Here is a 20,740-nt window from a genome sequence, read left to right as displayed (position 1 = left end):
TTTCATTATACATCATTTTAGTATAATATAATTTTAATTTCTTTAAACTAAAAACATATATTAATAACTTGTAATTACAATTTGGAAACATCTTCAATATACCGGGTTATATCTAAAATGAAAATTGTTTGACTTCTTTAAATTATATAATTTTTAAGAACATTGACGAAAAATGCTTTTTATAGAAAGAACCAAGAATGGTTATTCATTTTTCAATATTGGGCTTAAATTAAAAATGAAGAAAACATGAAAAAAAAATCGAAAACGACAAAACAAAGCAAAAACATAACAAACATTATAAAATACAATAATACCTTTGTTAATTTAACGGCGCGGACGGCGAGCCCGCGGTCACAGCCAGTGATATATTTTGGATTTTGGGGGTAAAAACAAAATTTTCCCGATTGTTAATCTTAATTAAATATTCATTGTAAGGGAACCTTGTTCTTGCGGTTGGACGGCAACTGTGAGAATAGGGGTAGGGGTCAAACAATTTAGGACATTAAAATTTTAGCGCGTCCTAATTCAGCCTATTAGGGGTCCCTTGTCCCGACGTTACTGATTAGTTTAGTTAAGTACTTACTGTGACGATTTGAGATGAAATTGTTGTAACGTGTGTGAGGTTACAATTTATGTTTTCTTTTGTTGTTGCTAATTAGAATAATTTGTAAAGGAAACACAAAGAGATTCCTTTATTTAAGAAAGAGATAATTTAATGTCAAAATCATAATTACAGATATGAATATGATAAAACGGCGTTGTGTTCCACCACTCGACTCTCAACTGATCGAAAATTTAAACGAAAAGTTAAAGGGAACGGACTGTTTTAACACTGGGTTTCCAGGTTTTCTTCCGTGCTATATATACATATAGATACAGTATGAATCAGAAAAACAATATGATTTCTTAAATAAACTGGTCAATTTAAATTCACAAAATTTACCCAAAGTTGGTAAGTACATAAAATATATTACTAATTAATGTAGATTTATGACAAAACCTCGTTATAGTACAAATATAAGTGGCCACACGCCACAGGCCACAGCAGCCATGTTATTGCATTTGTGGTTTGATCACGTCGACTTTGATTGATAAAATGAATATAAATACAAATACATTCCTTATATCTTCATTCTAATATGGCTTATAATTATATAATTTATTTATTTATAGTATTATATTTAGTTTTTTACTGATTTACATTTTTTAAAAGCTTTTATTTAACTTGCAATGTATGTATGTGGGTTCGGGTGAAATCTTAGAGCTCAATTTTGAAGTAGATATCGTCAACCGATTGAGCTGAAATTTTGTATACACGTTTACTTTGGATGACAATGTACGATAAAATATGTGACGTCACTCTAAATATAATATGGCGGACCATACAAGATGGCGGAATTGTTATTTTTAATGTACTTCTACAATATGGGTATCAAATGAAAGGACTCGTTGAGAGCAACTCGAAAAATAATGTGATGTCACTCTAAATCCCATAAGGAGGATATCGAAGATCGCCGAGTATCTATTTGGTCTACTTCTACAATATAGATATTAAATGAAATGGGTCGTTGACCGTACCTCTAAAAATAATGTGACGTTATACTAAATCCAATATGGCGGAACATCTAAGATGGCGGAATAGTTATTATTTATGCACTTCTGCAATATGGGTATCAAATGAAAGATCTTGCCGAGAACAATTAGAAAAATAATGTGACATCACTTGAAATCCAATAGAATTGACACGATTCAAGTTTTTTGTGCTTTCATATAATGAAAGGTATGTTCGTACGATTGAGCTGAAATTTTGTATACACGTTTGGTTTGGATGACAATGCACGATAAGGTTTGTGACTTCATTCTAAATACAATATGGCGGACCATCCAGGATGGCGGAATAGTTATATTTCATGAACTTCTATAATATGGGTATCAAATGAAAGGGCTTGTTGAGAGTAACTGGAAAAATAGTGTAACGTCATTCTAAATCCAATATGGCGAACCATCCAAAGTAACAGAATAGTTATTTTTGATGCACTTGTACATTACGGGTATCAAATGAAAGGACTTCTTAAGAACAACTTGAAAAATGATGTGACGTCATTCTAAATCTAATAAGACGGACCATCCAAGATGGCGGAATAGTTATATTTAATGCACTTCTATAATATGGGTATCAAATGAAAGGGCTTCTTGAGAGTAACTTGGGAAATAATGTGACGTCATTCTAAATCCAATATGGGGGACCATCCAAGATGAACGAATAGTTATTATTTTTCCAATTCTGCAATATGGATATCAAATGAAAGGGCTCATTGAGAGCAACTCGAAAAATAATCTAACGTCATTCTAAATTCAATATGGCGAACCATCCATGATAGCCGAATAGTTCATTTTAGTCTACTTCTACAATATGGATATCTATTGAAAGGGCTCGTTGAGAGTAACTCCAATATGGCGGAACATCTAAGATGGCGGAATAGTTATTATTTATGCACATCTGCAATACGGATATCAAATGAAAGGGCTTGCCGAGAATAATTAGAAAAATAATATGACATCTAGTGTGAGAAACCTTCTTCCTCCTGGCATTAATCCCGGCTACTGCCAGGGTGTGCCTTCCTACTCAACCTACTCCACTTTGCGCGGTCTTTTGCGTCCTCGGTGGTTAGACCATTGGCTCTCATATCCGGCGTCACAACATCCAACCAGCGCTTTCTTGGGCGTCCAGGAGGTCTCACTCCAGGAACTGATATAGCAAGGCACTTGCATCCGACATAGTTCTTAGACCGGTGCGTAAAGTGGCCAAACCATCTCAGGCGGCGCTCTTGGAGCTTATCCGCTACGTCACGGACCCCAAGACTACCTCGAACGAATGTGTTGCGTATGCGGTCAGACCGCGTTACGCCGCACATCCACCTCAGCATCTTCATTTCCGTGACGTGAAGCTCCTGAGTGTGCCGAGATAGTGCTGGCCAACATTCGCTGCCGTATAAAAGAACCGGTCGTATGATGCTCTTGTATATCAGTCCCTTGAGCTTGGCGGTTTTCTTCGGTCACAGACCACACCAGTGGCCTCCCGCCATTTGGCCCAGGCAGCACTTATCCGGTCATTGACATCGTGATCGATGCCTCCAGACTCGTGCATAACGGATCCAAGGTACCTGAACTTTTCTGACTTAACGGCTGGCTCAGGACCTATAAGGATCGTGCTCGAGTCCGGGCTCCCGCAGGCCATGTACTCGGTCTTCGACACATTTAGTTTAAGACCGCCGTTCTCAAGCGTACCCTTCCAGAGGCTCACTTTACGCTCCAGCGTCAGTCGGTTCTTGTCAATGAGTGCTATGTCGTCGGCATACATCATCAGCCATGGAGGCTGCACTACATTGAATAAGAACCGACTAAGAGTCGAGCCCTGGTGAACCCCCACTGTAATCGGGAAGGGTCTAGTGTCGCCAACAGCATTCCTTACCATAGCAGCGGAATCGTGGTACATGTCTCTAGTGTGAGAAACCTAGCCAGTGGTAACTAAAAAGTAAAAAATAAGTTATAAGCAAAAAATAATTTTTAGAAAAATCTTTTATTTAAACGCTTTAAAAAGGAGAAAATAAAATTTGTCTTTTAAATTTTAACTATCAACTCATAACCTCATTGTACACTATTTATATGATCATAAAAGCTTGTCGCGTTAATCAATATTTAATTAAATTGAAACTTTAAAAATTTAAACTTAGCAGATTTTACATAATTAAATTAGCACTAGTTTAGTTACACAAGTAAATCGCGCGACAAGCTTTTATGATCATATAAATTGTGTACAATGAGGTTATGAGTTGATAGTTAAAATTTAAAAGACAAATTTTATTTTCTCCTTTTTAAAGCGTTTAAATAAAAGCTTTTTCTAAAAATTATTTTTTGCTTATAATTTATTTTAAATTAATATAATTTTAATTTAGTTAATAAATTTTATTGGTACTTGATGATTACTTCTTTACAATGCATAAATATAATAAAAAAATCGACCCTATAATCGTTTCCAGTCCAATTGACCCACAAAAGTGCTACCAAAGCTTCAAAGATCTATGTAATTTATATAACTGTTTAATAATTCTTTATTTAAGATTCACAGAGTTGTACACAACGGTATCTATCTTAATGTCGTTATTTAATTTAACAAATAAATGTATGTATCATACATTTTTCATTTTGCATACCGTATCCCGCCCATTAGCTCGAGTAATGGACTCTGGCAGCTTGCTGTAAAGCTGCTTACACAACTGCTGCAAAAATGCGTTTTAAATATTCTTTAGATAATTAGTATGTAGTAATATTAGTAAGAGTATTTTCTATATACGTAAATACAATATAATATAATTATTTTGACTAATGACCTGTATCTGACCATGAAATCGATAGTCATGGATTCGATTAAAATACTATTTTATATATAGAATTTAATACAGGCTTGTCAGCCGTGACAGTAAACGCGATAGGTTGCGGGTTCGATTCCCACTTGAGGAAATAAGATAATTAAAAAAATAAAAATGTTTAAAAAACATTATTTTTTAATATATTTGTATATAACCATATTAGATTATAATAGAACCATAGAACATAGTATAGTAGAAGAATAGAATTATAGTAGATTCAAGATATGAAACGTTCCACATAGTCTAAATAGAAATGTAAATCAAATTTAATATTGCATACGAGTACAAACCATTACATTTGTCTAAGCCAGTAAAACTAAATGAGCTAACCCGTCTCCCCGACTTACCACCGGGGTGTCACGCCGAATTTTACCCGCAACGTGAACGCGACAGCGGTCACTACCGTCATGTCACGTTTACTAAAATATAAAACAAAATTCACACATTGCCTTTTGATTTTAATAATGAAGTGTCTTTGGAGTTTTTTAAGGATTTTGGTAGATTAAGTAATTTTGTTTAATTAATAATAATTGGAAACCAGCGGTGGCGTAAAGTTACAAACGTGTAACTGTAAGTGCGATAGGTAGTGGGTTTGATTCTCACTTGATGATAGGAAATATTTAATATTTTAATTTCTACTTTTGAGTTCTGTCGATCTACAAGCAATGCCGCCGGGATTCGGCGAAAAACTGTAAAAAAAATCCACAATATACCTATAATTAGACTATAAATACCTAGTAATTTCTAAAAAAAAAAGACAAATTTTGGTTATAGCTAAATTAAGGGCATCAAACAGTCAAAGCACGTCCACTATTCATATAACAAAATAAATAAAGTTCTCAGCTTATGGAGCTTAAAAAGCTAAATACAATTTTAAAACGATTTTCGTATATCATCCAGAACATGCTTCAACATTCGGACAGCGGTCACGGCGCGGGATTATGTCACGTCTATAGAGATTTGAAACATTGTGCACTCGCCTATGTAATGGTTATTTGATTTTGTATGTTTTTTTACTTTTATATAGATTTTATTTTGTTTTTTTTTTAATTATGTGTATGTATTTTTGTCTAGTTTATATTTTTTTCGGTTTTCTACGTATAAAGGAAGTTGGAATTTATATCACATATTTAGGCCCATGGTCCCTTAAAGCACCGATCAAAAAATATTTAGTTATATCTTTTTAGAAAACTTATTAATGTTTGAACGTAGTGGGATTTCAATTTTCTAAGAGGTAATTCATTTACGGTGTAAGTCAAATCATCTTCACGCTGTATCCCGCACACGGCAGGGTAGGCAGAATGAACTTATTGTTAAAACACTTCATTCCTCACTTTCTGCCGAAATTTTCGAGGCATTGCGTGTTGAGTGGCAGAATTCACCGTCGGATATTTTGCCTTGACACCAGAATAAAGAAAAGAAAATATCAACAAGTAATATTCATTCCTCTGAGCAAGGATCGAATCCACAACCTTAGCGTTACAGTCACACTTCCGCGCCACCACACCCTCAATAACTCTTTAAAAATGCAAAAAATATGTAGACAAATATTAAAACACACAAATTGTTATTCTATTTATACCTTAACTTAAAACAATAAGTTTTCTATTAAAATCAGATAAAACAATACAATTTCAACCATCCGACCACACCATCTACATCAACAATCCTTTTAAAACGGAAATACAAGGACAATATGTCCATACATTGCAAAATTAATACAAAGGGTGAAAAACATTACCGATACGATCAGCCTACATCACTTTGAATTTCCATCATGTAAAACAAAATAAGTAAAACTGAAATCAATATACATTGAATATTTTCTATAATATTTATTTCTTTAAACAGTAATAAAAGTAGCAATGTATTGTTAAAATTGAGCTACCCTCATATTTTTTCTTATAGATATATGGAGAAGTAAAGGCAGTGCTAGGTACGTACGAGGGTGCATATTTGATCATTTTGGTGAAAGAAACGCTATGATGTGTTCAAAACTTAAGTTCATTTGAAATAAGGGTTTCCAAGTGGATCACATTTCTTTAAGGAAAATGGGGTTTTGTGACATTCTATATTATATATGTATATACCGTTGGAGGAATAATGTAGAGGCATAATATGCAATTATTTTAAAATTATATATTTTTTTATAAAAATATATCATAGATAAATTAAAAAAGAATAATAATGGAATGGTGTAACTCAACGCTGCGTTCTGTTTTATTACCAGACCGAGGAAATGAATGATTGAACAACTATTCATCGAACCCACAACCGTCGCGTTTGCAATTAGACGCTGCAACCTGACGAACTTAATTACTAAGATATAATATAGATAAGTTATCAGTTTTTATTAAATGTAAACAAAATTGTTCACAGATAAAATATTGTTTTGACTACATTAAGATTTAAAAGATTCAATACAATAATATTTTTAAATCATTACAGGTTGTATTGAAGAAAAAATACTTTAAGCAAAAGTTTTAAAATGCGCTAAAGGTATAAACAGACAACTACGCACACGCACAGCGGAGTAACAGGGTTCCATTTTACCCCTTGACTATGGAACCCTAAAAAAATAATCGAATGACAACTCAGGGAATAAGCTGATATATAAGTTTTCCATATATTTTAAATGTCTCATATAATATTTTTTTTTCTCATGACCAAATTTTACAGTTGTAACCCCTTGAATTGAGAAACTACTTCATTTCTCCCATGAATTGTTTAAGATTGATTCTTCGATAACCTCTTATGTGGTTTTATTTCTTGGCCCATGTCCATAATTGCTGTGTCGTCTTGTTTAATGCAGAAGCTTCCAACATTTTACCTACATTAATAAATAAAAATAAATCAGCTTCACGCTTTATCCCGCACACAGCAGGCCGTAAGCCGAGTGAGCCTTTCCACCGAACTTTGGGGGCATTACCTGTTGTTTGGGAACTCAACGCCGCACTTTGCCTCGACACCAAAGCGAAGAAAAGGAAATATAATTTTAAATAAATATTTCATTTCCTCGAGTCAATATCGACAATTTAAATTTATATTCTCATTTCCTCGCTCTGGTGTCGAGGCAAAGCGCGGAGTAGTGTTCCGCCACACAACCGCCTTCGTAATTCAGCGGAAAATGGAGAACACAGTGTCTTAACACTAAGTTCCATCTGTCTACCCTGTTGCACGTGGAATACAGGTGAAGCTGATTTAATTTTTTTTCTTAGTTTTCATTAAGTTACCGTAATGGTTACAACATACATTGACCATCCCTGGCACGAGCTGAGATAACGTGGCAGGATCGTAAATAACTCCAGCTCTCGTATCCACTCTGCTATCTTTATTTGAAATTTTGTATAATTTCTTAATATCTTTTAACGTTAGACATCGTGATATTTAATTTTTAATATGTTTAAATCATTTCTGTAATATATATCTTTGGAAACGTTTAAAAACTTGAAAGTATCAAGATCTGAATCGCGGGTTTAGATGGACACCGTCCAAGCCTTTTGACCACTGAGTAATACGTTTGCTAAGAGGCGCCGGTTCAAATCCCGATACGTTCACAATTTTAAATGTTTCCAAAAGAAAAATTTTTTTTTTCTTAGATCTTAAATAACATTTTAGAATATATTAAAAACATAAGACGCTTCTGTTAATTCAGCTACAACTAAAAGTTTTTTTATCCTTCACTTTCTGCTAACACAATACAATGTGCTTTAACTATCAATCCTATATTTTTCCAATTTTCGAGACAGAGATTCCAGCATCACAATTAAAAAAAAACACAATTCCTCGACTGGGAATCAAATCCACAATAGCAGCTTTAACAGTCAAACGCTGACCCGCTGTACCACGACGGCCCCGTAAATATTTATTAATTTTACATATTATTTAATTAGATAAACTAATAACTTAACTGTATTCGTTAAAGTTTATAGTCGTACATCTGACCATACCATTGGAAACTAACGAAGAAACAACCTTTGCTGCGATATTTACTTTGTAAATTGCGGTGAAAGTAGGTGTAGTATGGTGTTTCTTAAAGCGTTAAATATAATAAAAAAATAGGCGAATTATCTTTCTTTTTTCTAAGAAAATTAAAAGTTTTGTAAGTATATATAAAAATAGTTTCATACGTTTTTTATTTATGACCTTTGAGTTACCAGTTGAGCACCAATGACTTACCAATTCCACTTTGAATGAGGAACATGTAAGATAAGAACGATGTGTTAGAATATTATTTAGTGCAATTTTAAATTAATTTATCCCTTATATCACAAAATGATGCAGGGTTAAAAGGCTTTAAAGAGTTTTTCTCAATAAAAACAAAAAAAGCTTTACGCTTTAAAAACCATTTCACCAAATTTTCAACTTTGCTTGTTGAGTATCAGTGGAAACGATAAAAGATTATGTTTAATCGTACCCCCTAGTCAGGATAGAACCTGCAATCCTCAAGTCACTTTTTTATTTTATTATATAATATATAAATAATTAAAAATAATGATATAAACGTTGATATTATGACCATACCGAAACACTGCGACGACAGTAGGAGCTTCCAGTAATTTACAGTTTCGCAGTTTGCTACGCCTAAGGAAGTACTTTATTGCCTACATGCTTGGGAACTCGGCCCGGACTAAATAGATGGTTTGCATTTAAAGATATAATTTTACCTGCTAGACTGATTTTTAGAGGAAATTGTATATCTGGGACTATAGTTTATATATATAAAATTTACTATTTTTCGGTTATTCATTTTGTGCGAAATTCTAAAAACAGCTTTTATAAACTACTATCGGACGCGCGCAGCTTCGCTTGTGTAATTAGGGGTGAATTCTAATAACCCACGAAACATGTATTCAATGAAATATTTTTAGAGATCTAAATTTTAAATTTTATGAAAATCGGTGCCGATTTAATTTTTTTTCCATATAAACTTTCAACCCCTGTTTCAACCCTTTAGGGTTAAAATTGTTCAAAATCCCTTCTTAGTGGATGTCCAAATTACGAAAGTAAACATCTGTCCAAATTTAACGTTTCTACCATCAGCGGTTACGGCTGTGCGTGCGTCTTACCTCAGTCAGTGAGGACAAGTCCTTTTATATATATAGATAATTGCATCTAGCAGAAATTAGAAGCTAGACTACAAAAATGTAGAAATAGCAAGTAAATATTTCTATGAAGCTATAAGAGCGCGATATAGAGAATCATTTAAACAGTTTTATAATAAACATAATATAGATAAGCGTTTATTATGTAAACAATGTAAAATAATCAATCGTCATTATGTTGTCATTGAGTATTATCACAATGATTTGTAATATTATGGGATGCGAAATGTAATTATATAATTTTTTCGTTTAGTTTTGTCTGTTTTCTATTTTTATATTATTTATATATTTATTTTTTTAAAGATAAATGTTAAAATTATTAGAAATGTGTATGATATAGGAATTTGTACAATGCCATCAATTGGGCAAATTTAAATACTATTAAACGTAAGGTTAAAGTTTCAAATTAAAATCATATTTGCCAAGAAGTAAAGAGCAGAACAGAAGAACTTCAAACTAAAATTATTACTAAAATATTAATAATCATGGAAACAAAAACTATTAATTTGCCTGTTTATTGTAACGGTTCACCAATTGAGTAAATAATCTATATTAAATAAAAGAAATCGAAGAAAAGACAATCAGAACCGTCGAAAATACCTTGTTTGTCTGATAAGACGAGAGCAAACAGTATAAATACCGACGTGTTTACGATCGTTTTATTTAAGTAGTTCATACTGTGCAAAAATGGCAAAGAAGCTGCACTACTTCGACGTCAACGGCATTGGAGAGGGCATCAGATACATCCTGCACTATGGAAAACAGAAGTTCGAAGATATAAGATACGACCATAAGAGCTGGCCTATTAAGAGTGTCAAAGATTGTAAGTTATTTTTTTTTTTATGTTTCCGTTTCTTTCTAAGACACTAACGTTGGAATGCTAAACTCAAATAGAAAGGTAACCGAAGAAAATAAGTGTTAAGGCACTTCATGTCCTATGTAACGTCTAAATTTCAAGACATTTGAACGGTGAAAAGTGGCACTCCACGCCGTTCTGGTAACAATTTGCTTCGTTACCAGATCAAGGTAAGGGAAATATTAGATATTTGTCCCGAGTGGGAATAAAACCCACAACCGTCACATATACAGTCGCACGCTTTTGACCCTGCGCCCCAAAGGCTTTTATATTAAATGCAATGGAATAATCAAGTAATTAAATTAAAATATATATAAATACAATAATTTCTTCTCGAAATAAACTTTATAAATATTTCTAGTTCTACCCTACGGCCAGTTGCCTCTCTACGAAGAGGGTAACCGCAGTCTCAACCAGTCCTTGGCTATCGCTCGCTATGTTGGCAATGCCAACAAATTGGTACCCAGTGATCCTTGGGACCAGGCGGTGTTAGACGCTGTTGTGTTCAACGTTTATGATTTTTGGTCAAGTAAGTTTATATTTTCTGGTCTTTAGTAATTTGTTGGACTTTAGGCATATACTTATTTTGCACCACCTGTGCAATGTAATTCACTTAGCGATTAGCTATATTTGAAGGCTATTTTTGTATTTATTACATATTTTTAAGCTTTGCATACATGTAATTATGATATACATATTCATTATCTAAACTAGGTTTGTATTTAAAGATGAATAATATTCTATGAATTTCTTTCCTTCAGAGGTAGTGCAATTCATCAGAGAACAAGACCCCGTAAAGAAGGAAGTGATCAAGAAGGAAATCTTGGCAGAAAGTGTAGATTTCTTCTTCTCCAGATTTGAAAAGGATTTGATCAAGAACAAGGGATTCTTTGGAGGAAAAGTAAGTAAAGCTAAAAATAGTAAACCTATAATTATCCTTCTTTTCTTCTAGGTAGGCAGAGGGAACCTAAAGCTATGACACTCCGTTCCCCACTATCCGCCGTTGAGCAACGAGAAAATGAAGATATTAAATAACTCATTCTTCCAAATATTCATACATAATATTATATTAATTTCCATTTATATATATATTGACATATTGACTTGATAAACAAATCTATTTAGGATTGAAATTTCCTTAGAGGAACAAAACGTATAATTCTGTCTCCACCAAAATATTTTATTTTATTTTTAAAATCATTATTTTCCAATAAAAAAAAATCGAAATTCTACAAATAATATCAGATTATTAAACATTTATATTATTCTTTCAGTTAAGCTGGGTTGACTTTGTCTTCATTGGCATCGTAGAAGCTGCCAACTTAATTTTGGGAGAGCAAATCGAAAAGAAATACCCTCATGTTGCAGCCCTCGTACAGAAGGTGCTGTCTCTGCCCGGCGTTAAGGAGTACGTTGCTAGCCGAAAGCCATATGTATTCTAAATTTTTAATGGAAACATTTGTTATACTTTTAAGAAAATTAAATTATTGCACTAAATTATTGAGTAATTAAATAAATACATTATTTATTTTTTTGTTTTTCTCTCTCTCTTTCTCTCAGCTTCAGAGCAGGGTTGGGCAAAGAAAACATAGGTACTTATCTAGTATTAGGGCACTTCATTTTCATTAAGATATATCTATTCCTCATTTTTCGCTGACATCTTTAAGATGCGTATTGAGGGGCAGTATTTAACTCCGCGCTTTTACCGCGTTAGCAGAAAGCAGCTTCCATAATTCGGTGGAAAATTGAGACCGGAAGTGTGGGAACGAAGTGACATAACACTTGGTCTCTGCCTATCCTGCTATGTGTGGGATACATCGCGAAGCAAAAAAAAAATACCAAAACCTAAACATAATTTCACAATTTGTCTTATCCCTATGAGATTACGCCATCTCCCATATAAGGGTATTGTATTAGCACAGGGCGAACTTCAAAGTTTCTTCCATCCTAAGTACTTTACAAAACTTTTACCATTTACTTTGCAATACATCAAATCTAAAAGTTAAACGTTTGTTTTGTTAACAATATATTGAAAATCGTGATTTTAGCTTCTCGTTGCTCTAATTAATCTTCGTTTAGTCACAAGTTTATACTTTACAACATAAATTGGTATAAACTTTAATAAAGCCCAAAATTTCTAATAAACCAACAGCTTCTAAAATAAATTTTGCATGAAGAGGAAAAATATTTTTCAAGTGAATATTTAATAGGCTATAAGACTAAAGTAATAACTAACTTATAATTTGAACAGAATAATGTTACATAATGCATAGTGCTTTGAGTTCCTTTCAAAAATACTGAAATTTTAATGACAGTTTAATTAACATTTTGAAATTATTAATTTTATAGGTCAAATTAATAAAGAAGTGGCCATTGGCGATAAAAATATTTAAAAATACTAATCCAAAGGTATATTACTAGGTAGGTGGGTTCTAATGACGATCCAACGTTTAGTTCACTTTTACTTTCTCAGTTGAGTTTAAGTGAGTGCCACTTAGTAATAAGTGTCCGAATAAATAAGAAAGATGTGTGAAATAGGAAAAAAGCAGCTAGTGTAGCTTCCACATAGCTGGAAAGCCTGAGGGAGTCCTGTGTAAATTTTTTACATAAAAAATATCTATTATATACAAAATACGTATTGAAAAGCGAACCAACTGATGACAAAATAAAAAAATAGCAAATATTTTTTTTCATATTTAACCACCATTACCGTCAAAAAACTACAGTACACCCAAGAAAGAATATATTTTCTAAGACCCTATAAACTTTAATAACCCGCTTTAAGATCCCGACCTGCAGTAAATTAAAGCTGACTAAACAAAGCTGTTTTTTCTTTATGAAAACATAATTTCTCAGCAAGGTGACTACTTTAATAAAGATTTTTTATATTAAGAAGAGGACTGAAGAATATGAATAGTGAAAGGTAATTGGGTTATTGTAAAAGTAATATAGGCCAGTCGTGGCGCAGCGGCACGAGCGTGTGAAATAACAGGTTGTGAGTTCGATTCCCACTCGAGGAAATGTAATATTTATTATTTTCTTCGCACCTCCAGAATTCAGTGGAAAATGGGGAACGGAGTATCTTAACACTATGTTTCATCTGCTTACCCTTCTTTGTGAGGGATACAGCGTGAAGCTAGTAAAAATAAAATAAAAATAATATAAAAAAAATGAATATTGTACAAAGTGGCTATTCGTTACTATGAAAGAGGAAGAACCTCTTTGAATGCTGAAAGCTTTTTATACGTCTACACTTTTACCTTTTTTTGTAAAAGAAAATAAATAAGTACACTAATTTAGTTCAATTAGAATAATTTTTATATTTCATTAAATTTATTTCAAGTATTTTATAGTTCACGAAATACGAAATTCTTTACTACTTATTTAAATTGATAAGATGATTTTTTCTTGTCATAATATATAAGTTCTAAATTCTTATTGAGGCCATATCTATCTTTCCTCTTTCCTATCTGCGTCTCTAAACTCGATGATTGTAGCTTCGATTCTACTTAATGGATTTGATTTTCATTACCCCCTGTGGTAGATCAATTGATGAATCAGTTCCATCTATTGATCTATAATAAATATATATATAAAAAAACGGCTATATTTCGAATATTGAGTGGTGAACGAAGTATCTTAACACTACGTTCTCTCTGCTTAACCTACTATGCGAGAAAGACCGTTAAGCTTTTTAAACATAACTACGAATTAGATTTCGATTAGATTACAATTCCCTTTATTATATAAAGCTAGTTAACATTCTAGCGGAATCCCAAATGGTTATCACGCAGAGTTTTCAGCTATCAGTATAATTGTTTTATTACACTAGAGTAAGATCTTAAGTTTTAGCGAACTTGGGCCGTTAATTCAAAAACTCTACCGTAGTTATTTGTAAAAAAAAAATTCGAAGGTTCTTAACGCTCAAGTCTGGTGAACTAGTTGGAAACTTCTGGAACAGTTTCCAGAGAGTTCATTAGGATCGTTGGTTTTGTTTCCGGTGTAAGGTTGAGGCGGAAGCGATGTGATTGTTTTCATTTTAATCTTCAAATGCTAGGAATTCATTAAAATAATATTACCTTGAGATCTGTTTGAACTTAATCTTATGTTAATTACTGTTTAGAATATAAAAATTGAATGAAATTTAATAGAAATTTTAGTGTAGTAATGTATGTACCTATCAATTTTTTGTTTGCTCAGTTCAGTTCCTTAAGTATGGCGTTTAGAACGTGCCAGTTGAGCACGAAACCATTTTGCCAATGATTGTTTGTATGTGTCTCGTACACACACATGCTCTTTTCTTTTCTAGTTTGGACTTAATAACGAAAACAAAGAAACGAAAAAGCAAAATGAGAAATCGAGTAAGAAAAAATGTTATCCATTTGCCTTTTCCACCATTCCACTCATACCTTGTACCAATTCTTCTTCTTTAGACAAGAAATGCTATACAGAAGAAATGCTTCACTTTCTATAAGAGAATGAAGTTTCGGCCACTCGGGGCTCGTTATGGCGTGCTTGTAATTGGACAGGATTTAGCTTTGTTTGACATAAACTTTCTGGATCTTAGACTTCAAAATTTATGTCCTTAGTACTAAAGGAAAAATGAGTTGAATTATTAAGTGGGAAATAGTTTTGTTTTTAGTTCTTCCCTTATATAAGAGTGATTGAAAATGTAACACGATAATAATAATAATTGATGTTATTCATTAAAATAAGTTAAAAGTTAAAATTTAATTTTCTATACAAACACAAAATGCAGTAATTCAATAATATTTAACCGTTATAATTAAATTTATCGAGCATAATTTACATAAAATGTTTAAATATTATTTCACAGAATATTGTTATGCTTATTTTTACTGATATTATGTAAAACGAAAGTTTATAATTTATATTTAAAATTCAATTTATTATTTTTATCGAGACCAATCGTGGTGCTGTTGAACAAGCGTTGTGGGTTTGATTTCCACTGGAGGAAATGATGATACCACTCAACACGCAGCCATTCAAGAAATCAATTGAAAGTAAGGAGGAGAATTATCTTAATAAGAACAGAGTGTCTTAGAAAAAAAAGAAAAAATAATAATTACGTCGTCTGGGACAAACATCACTGGTTATAGCTATCACCTTATATTCAAAATGGCTAAAAAATAAAGAAAATTGTCTTCAATGACAATCTATATCAAGGAACTAATTATAGTATGTTCAAAATTATACTTAATTAAAAATAAAAGTCAAAAATAAATAGATAAATGTATAATTAAACATAGTCAATAAGCAAGCGTGAAATTGATTACATACTGCCTTCTACAGAGACTTATCTCCATTTCATTTCATCAATCAAAATGGTTGTAGCTAGTTGTATTTTAATTACATTTTCGATGTTGCATATTACACGTAGTTGTAAGTAAAATTATGATAATTATTATTATTCAGCTTTTGTATCCCGGAGATAACAGGGTAGGCAGCGGAAATGTAGTGTTAAAACACTCCGTTTCACACTTTTTCTAGGCATTGCATGTTGAATAGCAGAATTTAACGCCACGCTCTGTCTCGACACCAGAACAAACTCTGTAACCCGCACATAGCATCACGCTGTAACACGCAAAAAGCAGGAAAAGCATATGTAAAGTGGGAGCTTAGTATTAACCCACTCTTTTCCTATGAAGACATTTCAATTGAATTCTCGAGACATTAATAGCGATTTGCCTTGTAAGCAGAGTGAGAAAATGATAATATTAAAGAATTAATTTTCCCGAGCGGGAATCTAACCCGCAACCGTTCCTTTACAGTCATACACTTATTCCCCTACGCCACGACTGGCCTCAAGAAGTATAATGACATTTTCTTCTAAATAAATAATAATTCAATTTCCAGTTGATGTAGATTACTTCTTCAGCAGCCCTCTGAGGACTAAAGAAATTAACTGTTCTGGTATTCGAACTGTGTTTTGTCAGTTAAGATGTAAGACGCTGTCATCGCTTTGTCTGAAAGACGAATGTTATTGTTTATCTGTTACTTCCCCAAATAGTGAGAACTATACTAAATCTGGTAAGATTTTTGTTTTTATACCGTATATAATAGGGTAGGTAGAGGGAACCTAGGAACTTGGTGTTTAGATACTCCGTTTCTATTAAGACGCGTTCCCCAATAACCGGTGAATGCTGGAGGCATATGTGGCGGAACCATGATCATATGATCATATGGCGTGTTACCAGATCGAAGAAATAAAAATATTAAGTTAACTAGGTAGATAAGGTAACTTTTGAGTTTCCACAAACTGTGACGTTAACAGCGTATGTGTCAGATAGTCATAATTTTGTATTTGGGAATTGAGAAAGGTGCAAACAGAAATACAATCTAGCATGGTACTAGTACTAGCTAGTATTACATATGAACTTTTCGAGGCTACTATTAGGTATTTATTAAATATTTAAGACTGATACATAAAGATGAGAAAGGTCATAAAATTTTAATGTTATTTCAGAAATGCGCTCACCTGATCGTGATACGGACTTCGACGACGAAGAAAACTCGAGTAAACTTTTTTTTATATTTAACAATAGCTTTGAACACTATATAAACTGTATATGAATGCACAAAATAACTGACTAGAACTCGCCAAGTTATCTAATTGAATAGAACACTAGTCATCCGCGACACAGATTTGCACTTGAAGGGATTCATAATAATTCTGTTATGTGTATTTTTTTTAAGATTTCTCTTATGAAAATAAATAATTCTAAATTATAAATTATATCAAATAAAACCGGACGGAGAAATTTGATGATTTTGTATTTATTTTCGGCTTCTTCTTCGTGTCAATGAATGGAGAATTCATATCACATTTTGCCAGTATTTAGCCACGTCGACTGCGGCATCTGTTGCTTCCATCAGATCGTCATGTGAGCAGGTGAATGGACATTTCGGGCAGGAGAGTAAGTGTGCCATCGTTTGTGGATCGGCGCCACAGTCACAGGGTGACCCATCCCTCAGTTCGTACCCCCATCTCACGAGAAGCTCTTTGCATCGGCCAACCTGGCTCCGTAAACGATTAAGTGACTTCCATGTTGGCCACTGCAAGTTGTAACCTGCGGGTAGGCACTCTTTGGGGGGAACAAAGCCTGAAGGTGGCGAGTAGATTGTCTGCCATAACCGTATCCTAGCGCGACTCGGAATGCAATCTAGAGCTTTGGTAGCTTGAATAAAACTGTGGCGACTTTTCAAGCGGGCACGAGGTGCGGTGTAGCCAAAGAGTGGGTGCCGAGGGTCTTTTTCCTGACGCATTTTTTCGACAGAACATGCCACCTCACGTCGAACCTTAGGAGGCGCTATTCCGGCCAGAGGGTAGACCTTGTTTAATGGTGTGGGCTTAAGGCAACCAGTAATTATTCGACAAGTCTCATTTAATGCTATGTCCACCTCCTTTGCATGAGCGGAACGGTGCCAAACTGGACACGCATATTCACCCGCAGAGAAAGATAGAGCAAGGCCTGTTGTACGAAGTACGTGCGGAGATGCCCCCCAATGTGTTCTCGTTAGCCGACGGAGCAGATTATTTCTTGCACATACTTTTTGTTTGGTATACAGGCAGTGAGCTTTAAATGTTAAAGACCTGTCCAGTATAACTCCCAGGTATCGTGGTTGTGGACAGTGTTGAATATGAGCACCTCGCCAAGATATTTGAAGAGGCCTGTTTGCTTCACGATTCCTCAGGTGGAACGCACACGACTGAGTTTTAGACGGGTTGGGTTTAAGGGCGTTATCGTCATAGTAAGAGTCGAGTGCGCTTAGGGCTGTCTTCAGCAAACTTTCCACCTCCTCAAAACATGGCGCCTGAGCAGCCAAAGCAAGGTCATCGGCATAGAGGAATTGACGGGTGTTTGGAGTTTTTGGTTGATCGTTGGTATAAATGGAAAATAAGGCCGGGGCTAAGACACTCCCCTGTGGGAGGCCGTTTTTCTGACTGCGCCACCTACTTTTGTTACGATTAAGGTGAACCTGAAATCTTCTGTTGTTTAAGATATCTCTTAGTATGCGGACGAAGCCTTGATCGTTAGTTATGTTGTGAACTTTAACTAGGAGTCTACGAATGTTGACGGTATCGTATGCAGCTGTTAAATCAACAAAGACAACGCCAGTTATTCTCCTGTTTTCAAATCCGTCCTCAATAGCCTGTACAAGATTCAAAGTTTGCCTAGTGCAGGACTTGCCAGGACGAAAACCAGCTTGCTCTGGGATTAGGTGTTCCTCAAGTAAAGGCGTCAGGCGGTTTAAAAGCATCCTCTCAAAAAGTTTGAATGTATGGCTTAATAGCGATATGGGGCGGAAACTTTTCGGATCATCTGGGCTTTTACCTGGTTTTAACAGAGCTATGATTTTGGCCCGCCTCCAGACCTTTGGGATTGTGCAGAGATTCAGGCATGAGTTAAACATTGCTAATAGCCATGAGATAGCTACGGGACCCAAGTGTTTAATTTGTTCCGTAGTAAGGTCGTCCAAGCCAGCCGCTTTTCCATTTTTTAAAGATTTAATGCTTGCTACTATTTCGGCTAGTACAAAGGGTTTGCTGATGGCATCGGTATTGTCAGTCGGTGAGATAAGTGGCTTTAGTTCCCTGGGCAGGCGGTGGGGTGGCTTTCCATTTAAAAGAAGCTGATGGGCAACTTGATTGGCAGTTTCGGCAAAGATTCGGCAAAGAAAACCTAGTGTCAAGGCACTCATTTTTGCGTTTCTCACCCACACTTGAGGTATTGCGTGTTTAATGTCGGAATTCAAGATCACACTTTGTCTTGCCAAATGAAAATTTTTTGTTCCCTGAGCGGTAATCGAACCCGCAACCACAAGGCTTACAGTGATTCGCTGTGCAACTGCGTCATTTCATTAATTTCAAATTGTAATTCCAGATTCATCACACGAGCAAACAGAAGCTGACTTTATTCAATTGCGTCCAATATTAAGACATCATATAGCCCACTTTTGCCCAAATTTAGATGTAGCGAGGCAATGTATCAAAAAATGTATGACGATGGGAAAGCCGGCCTTTTGCGGTAAAGACCACGTGTGTTATTGTGGACATAAGTATACACATTCGGAAGATGATCCTAAAAGTAACGCGAAAGAAATATATGCTCAGTTCAAAGATTTATATAAAAAATATTTTGGTACCGACAACAATGACAACGGTTCGGTATAATAAATTTGTTGTTTGAAAATTGTTTTAATTTTAGAAAGGCGAAGATAACGTGGTGTTGAGACTCTCTTCCTTCTTGTTTTTTTGGTGTCATCAGTTTCCAGACATAGAAATAGAATCATTGTTAGGATATTTCATAATATAATAACACAAAATAAGCCTTTAGTTACTGACTGACTAAAAACATATAAAACCTGTTGCACTAAGGAAATTGAAATTTATCATCTATGTAGGTACGTACTTGATACTGTATGGGAGCATAAGAAAGATGTCTGAAATTTCTTATAAAAAGGGGAAAATTGCCATTTTTTTACCTCTTAGAAATCCAAAGCAAATAAAGTTACAGGCGATAACTAGTATAACAATTATATATAAACATAACTATAACAAACGTTGAATAGGGAAGCTCTTTACTTATACTTGGGTTGTAGATGACCCGGATTGAGTGACCATTTATGGTAATAGAGTAATAGCACGCGACAGTTCTGTCCCTTTGTAGATATTAAGAGGACGAAATTACGTCATGGGGATTTTGTTTTCGAAATAATAGAGTGAAATTGTTTTACTATATATTTTTTCTATTTTTTAGCTTCACGCTGTATATAGCATGTAGTAATGTAAGCAGAGGAAATCTAGTGTCAAGGCACTCCGCTCCCCACTTACCGCCTGATTCTGGAAACATCGCGCGTTGAATTATAGTGCGTTCTAGTGTCCAGCACTAGGGCAAAGAAATGAAAATATTAAACATTTCGTTTTCGATGTGGGGCGTTGAGTTCCGCCACTTAACACGCAATGCCTCCACAATTCGGCAAAAAAAAATGGGGTACTGAGTGTCTAGACACTAGGCTCCCTCTGTCTAACCTGTTATATGAGGGTTACAGCGTGAAAATGAAAATATAACCCTTTTTTCCGTAAACAAATCATTAATACATTTTAAAAATGCTCAGATTTATCCAATTCTTCAGTTACATCTGTGCGTAAGAGAAATGATGCGGTGAATTTAATTTATACAACTTGATGAGTTATTTCACGCTATCTGTTAACGAAGCAAATTCTTTACATGTCAGTGGATAGGGAAGAAAAAATTACAAAATATATATTTTTTTATTTTTGAAGCCTGTCGTGGCGTGGGCACAAGCGTAAAAAGGTTGTAGGT

General features: G+C 34.3%; 3 protein-coding genes across 3 annotated transcripts in view; 2 read left to right on the top strand and 1 right to left on the bottom strand.

The window, feature by feature from the left end:
* Positions 1-16,990, bottom strand: part of LOC146539865 (uncharacterized) — an 83,910-nt gene extending 66,920 nt beyond the window's left edge. The window contains exon 1 of the mRNA XM_085207469.1: positions 16,891-16,990. The gene's annotated coding sequence lies outside the window, so the exon portion shown is untranslated. The remainder of the gene's footprint in view (positions 1-16,890) is intronic.
* Positions 10,193-11,873, top strand: LOC146539866 (glutathione S-transferase-like). The gene is made up of 4 exons (XM_085207494.1): positions 10,193-10,358; positions 10,753-10,920; positions 11,153-11,292; positions 11,666-11,873. The coding sequence occupies exons 1-4, from the start codon at positions 10,223-10,225 to the stop codon at positions 11,831-11,833; spliced, it is 612 nt and encodes a 203-aa protein (XP_085063620.1). The 5' UTR covers positions 10,193-10,222; the 3' UTR covers positions 11,834-11,873.
* Positions 16,256-19,587, top strand: LOC146539864 (uncharacterized; the record flags this gene model as incomplete). Its single annotated transcript, XM_085207941.1, has 3 exons — positions 16,256-16,442; positions 16,879-16,929; positions 19,298-19,587. Coding segments are annotated over 3 exons (528 nt in total), but the record flags the coding sequence as incomplete, so codon positions are not given.
* Positions 19,588-20,740: the final 1,153 nt, after the last annotated feature.

This window comes from Heliconius melpomene, chromosome 3 (genome assembly GCF_056956725.1).
Source record: "Heliconius melpomene rosina isolate 202511_hmr_F chromosome 3, ASM5695672v1, whole genome shotgun sequence".
In the NCBI taxonomy this organism is placed as follows: domain Eukaryota; kingdom Metazoa; phylum Arthropoda; class Insecta; order Lepidoptera; family Nymphalidae; genus Heliconius; species Heliconius melpomene.
This window is presented reverse-complemented; position numbering and strand designations above follow the sequence as displayed.

Bases quoted from the DNA above. Each gene is read 5' to 3' on its own strand.
- LOC146539866 (XM_085207494.1), top strand. From the start codon at position 10,223: ATGGCAAAGAAGCTGCACTACTTCGACGTCAACGGCATTGGAGAGGGC. The intron at 10,359-10,752 runs GTAAGTTATTTT...AAATATTTCTAG, and splicing joins TATTAAGAGTGTCAAAGATT to TTCTACCCTACGGCCAGTTG. The intron at 11,293-11,665 runs GTAAGTAAAGCT...TTATTCTTTCAG, and splicing joins AGGGATTCTTTGGAGGAAAA to TTAAGCTGGGTTGACTTTGT.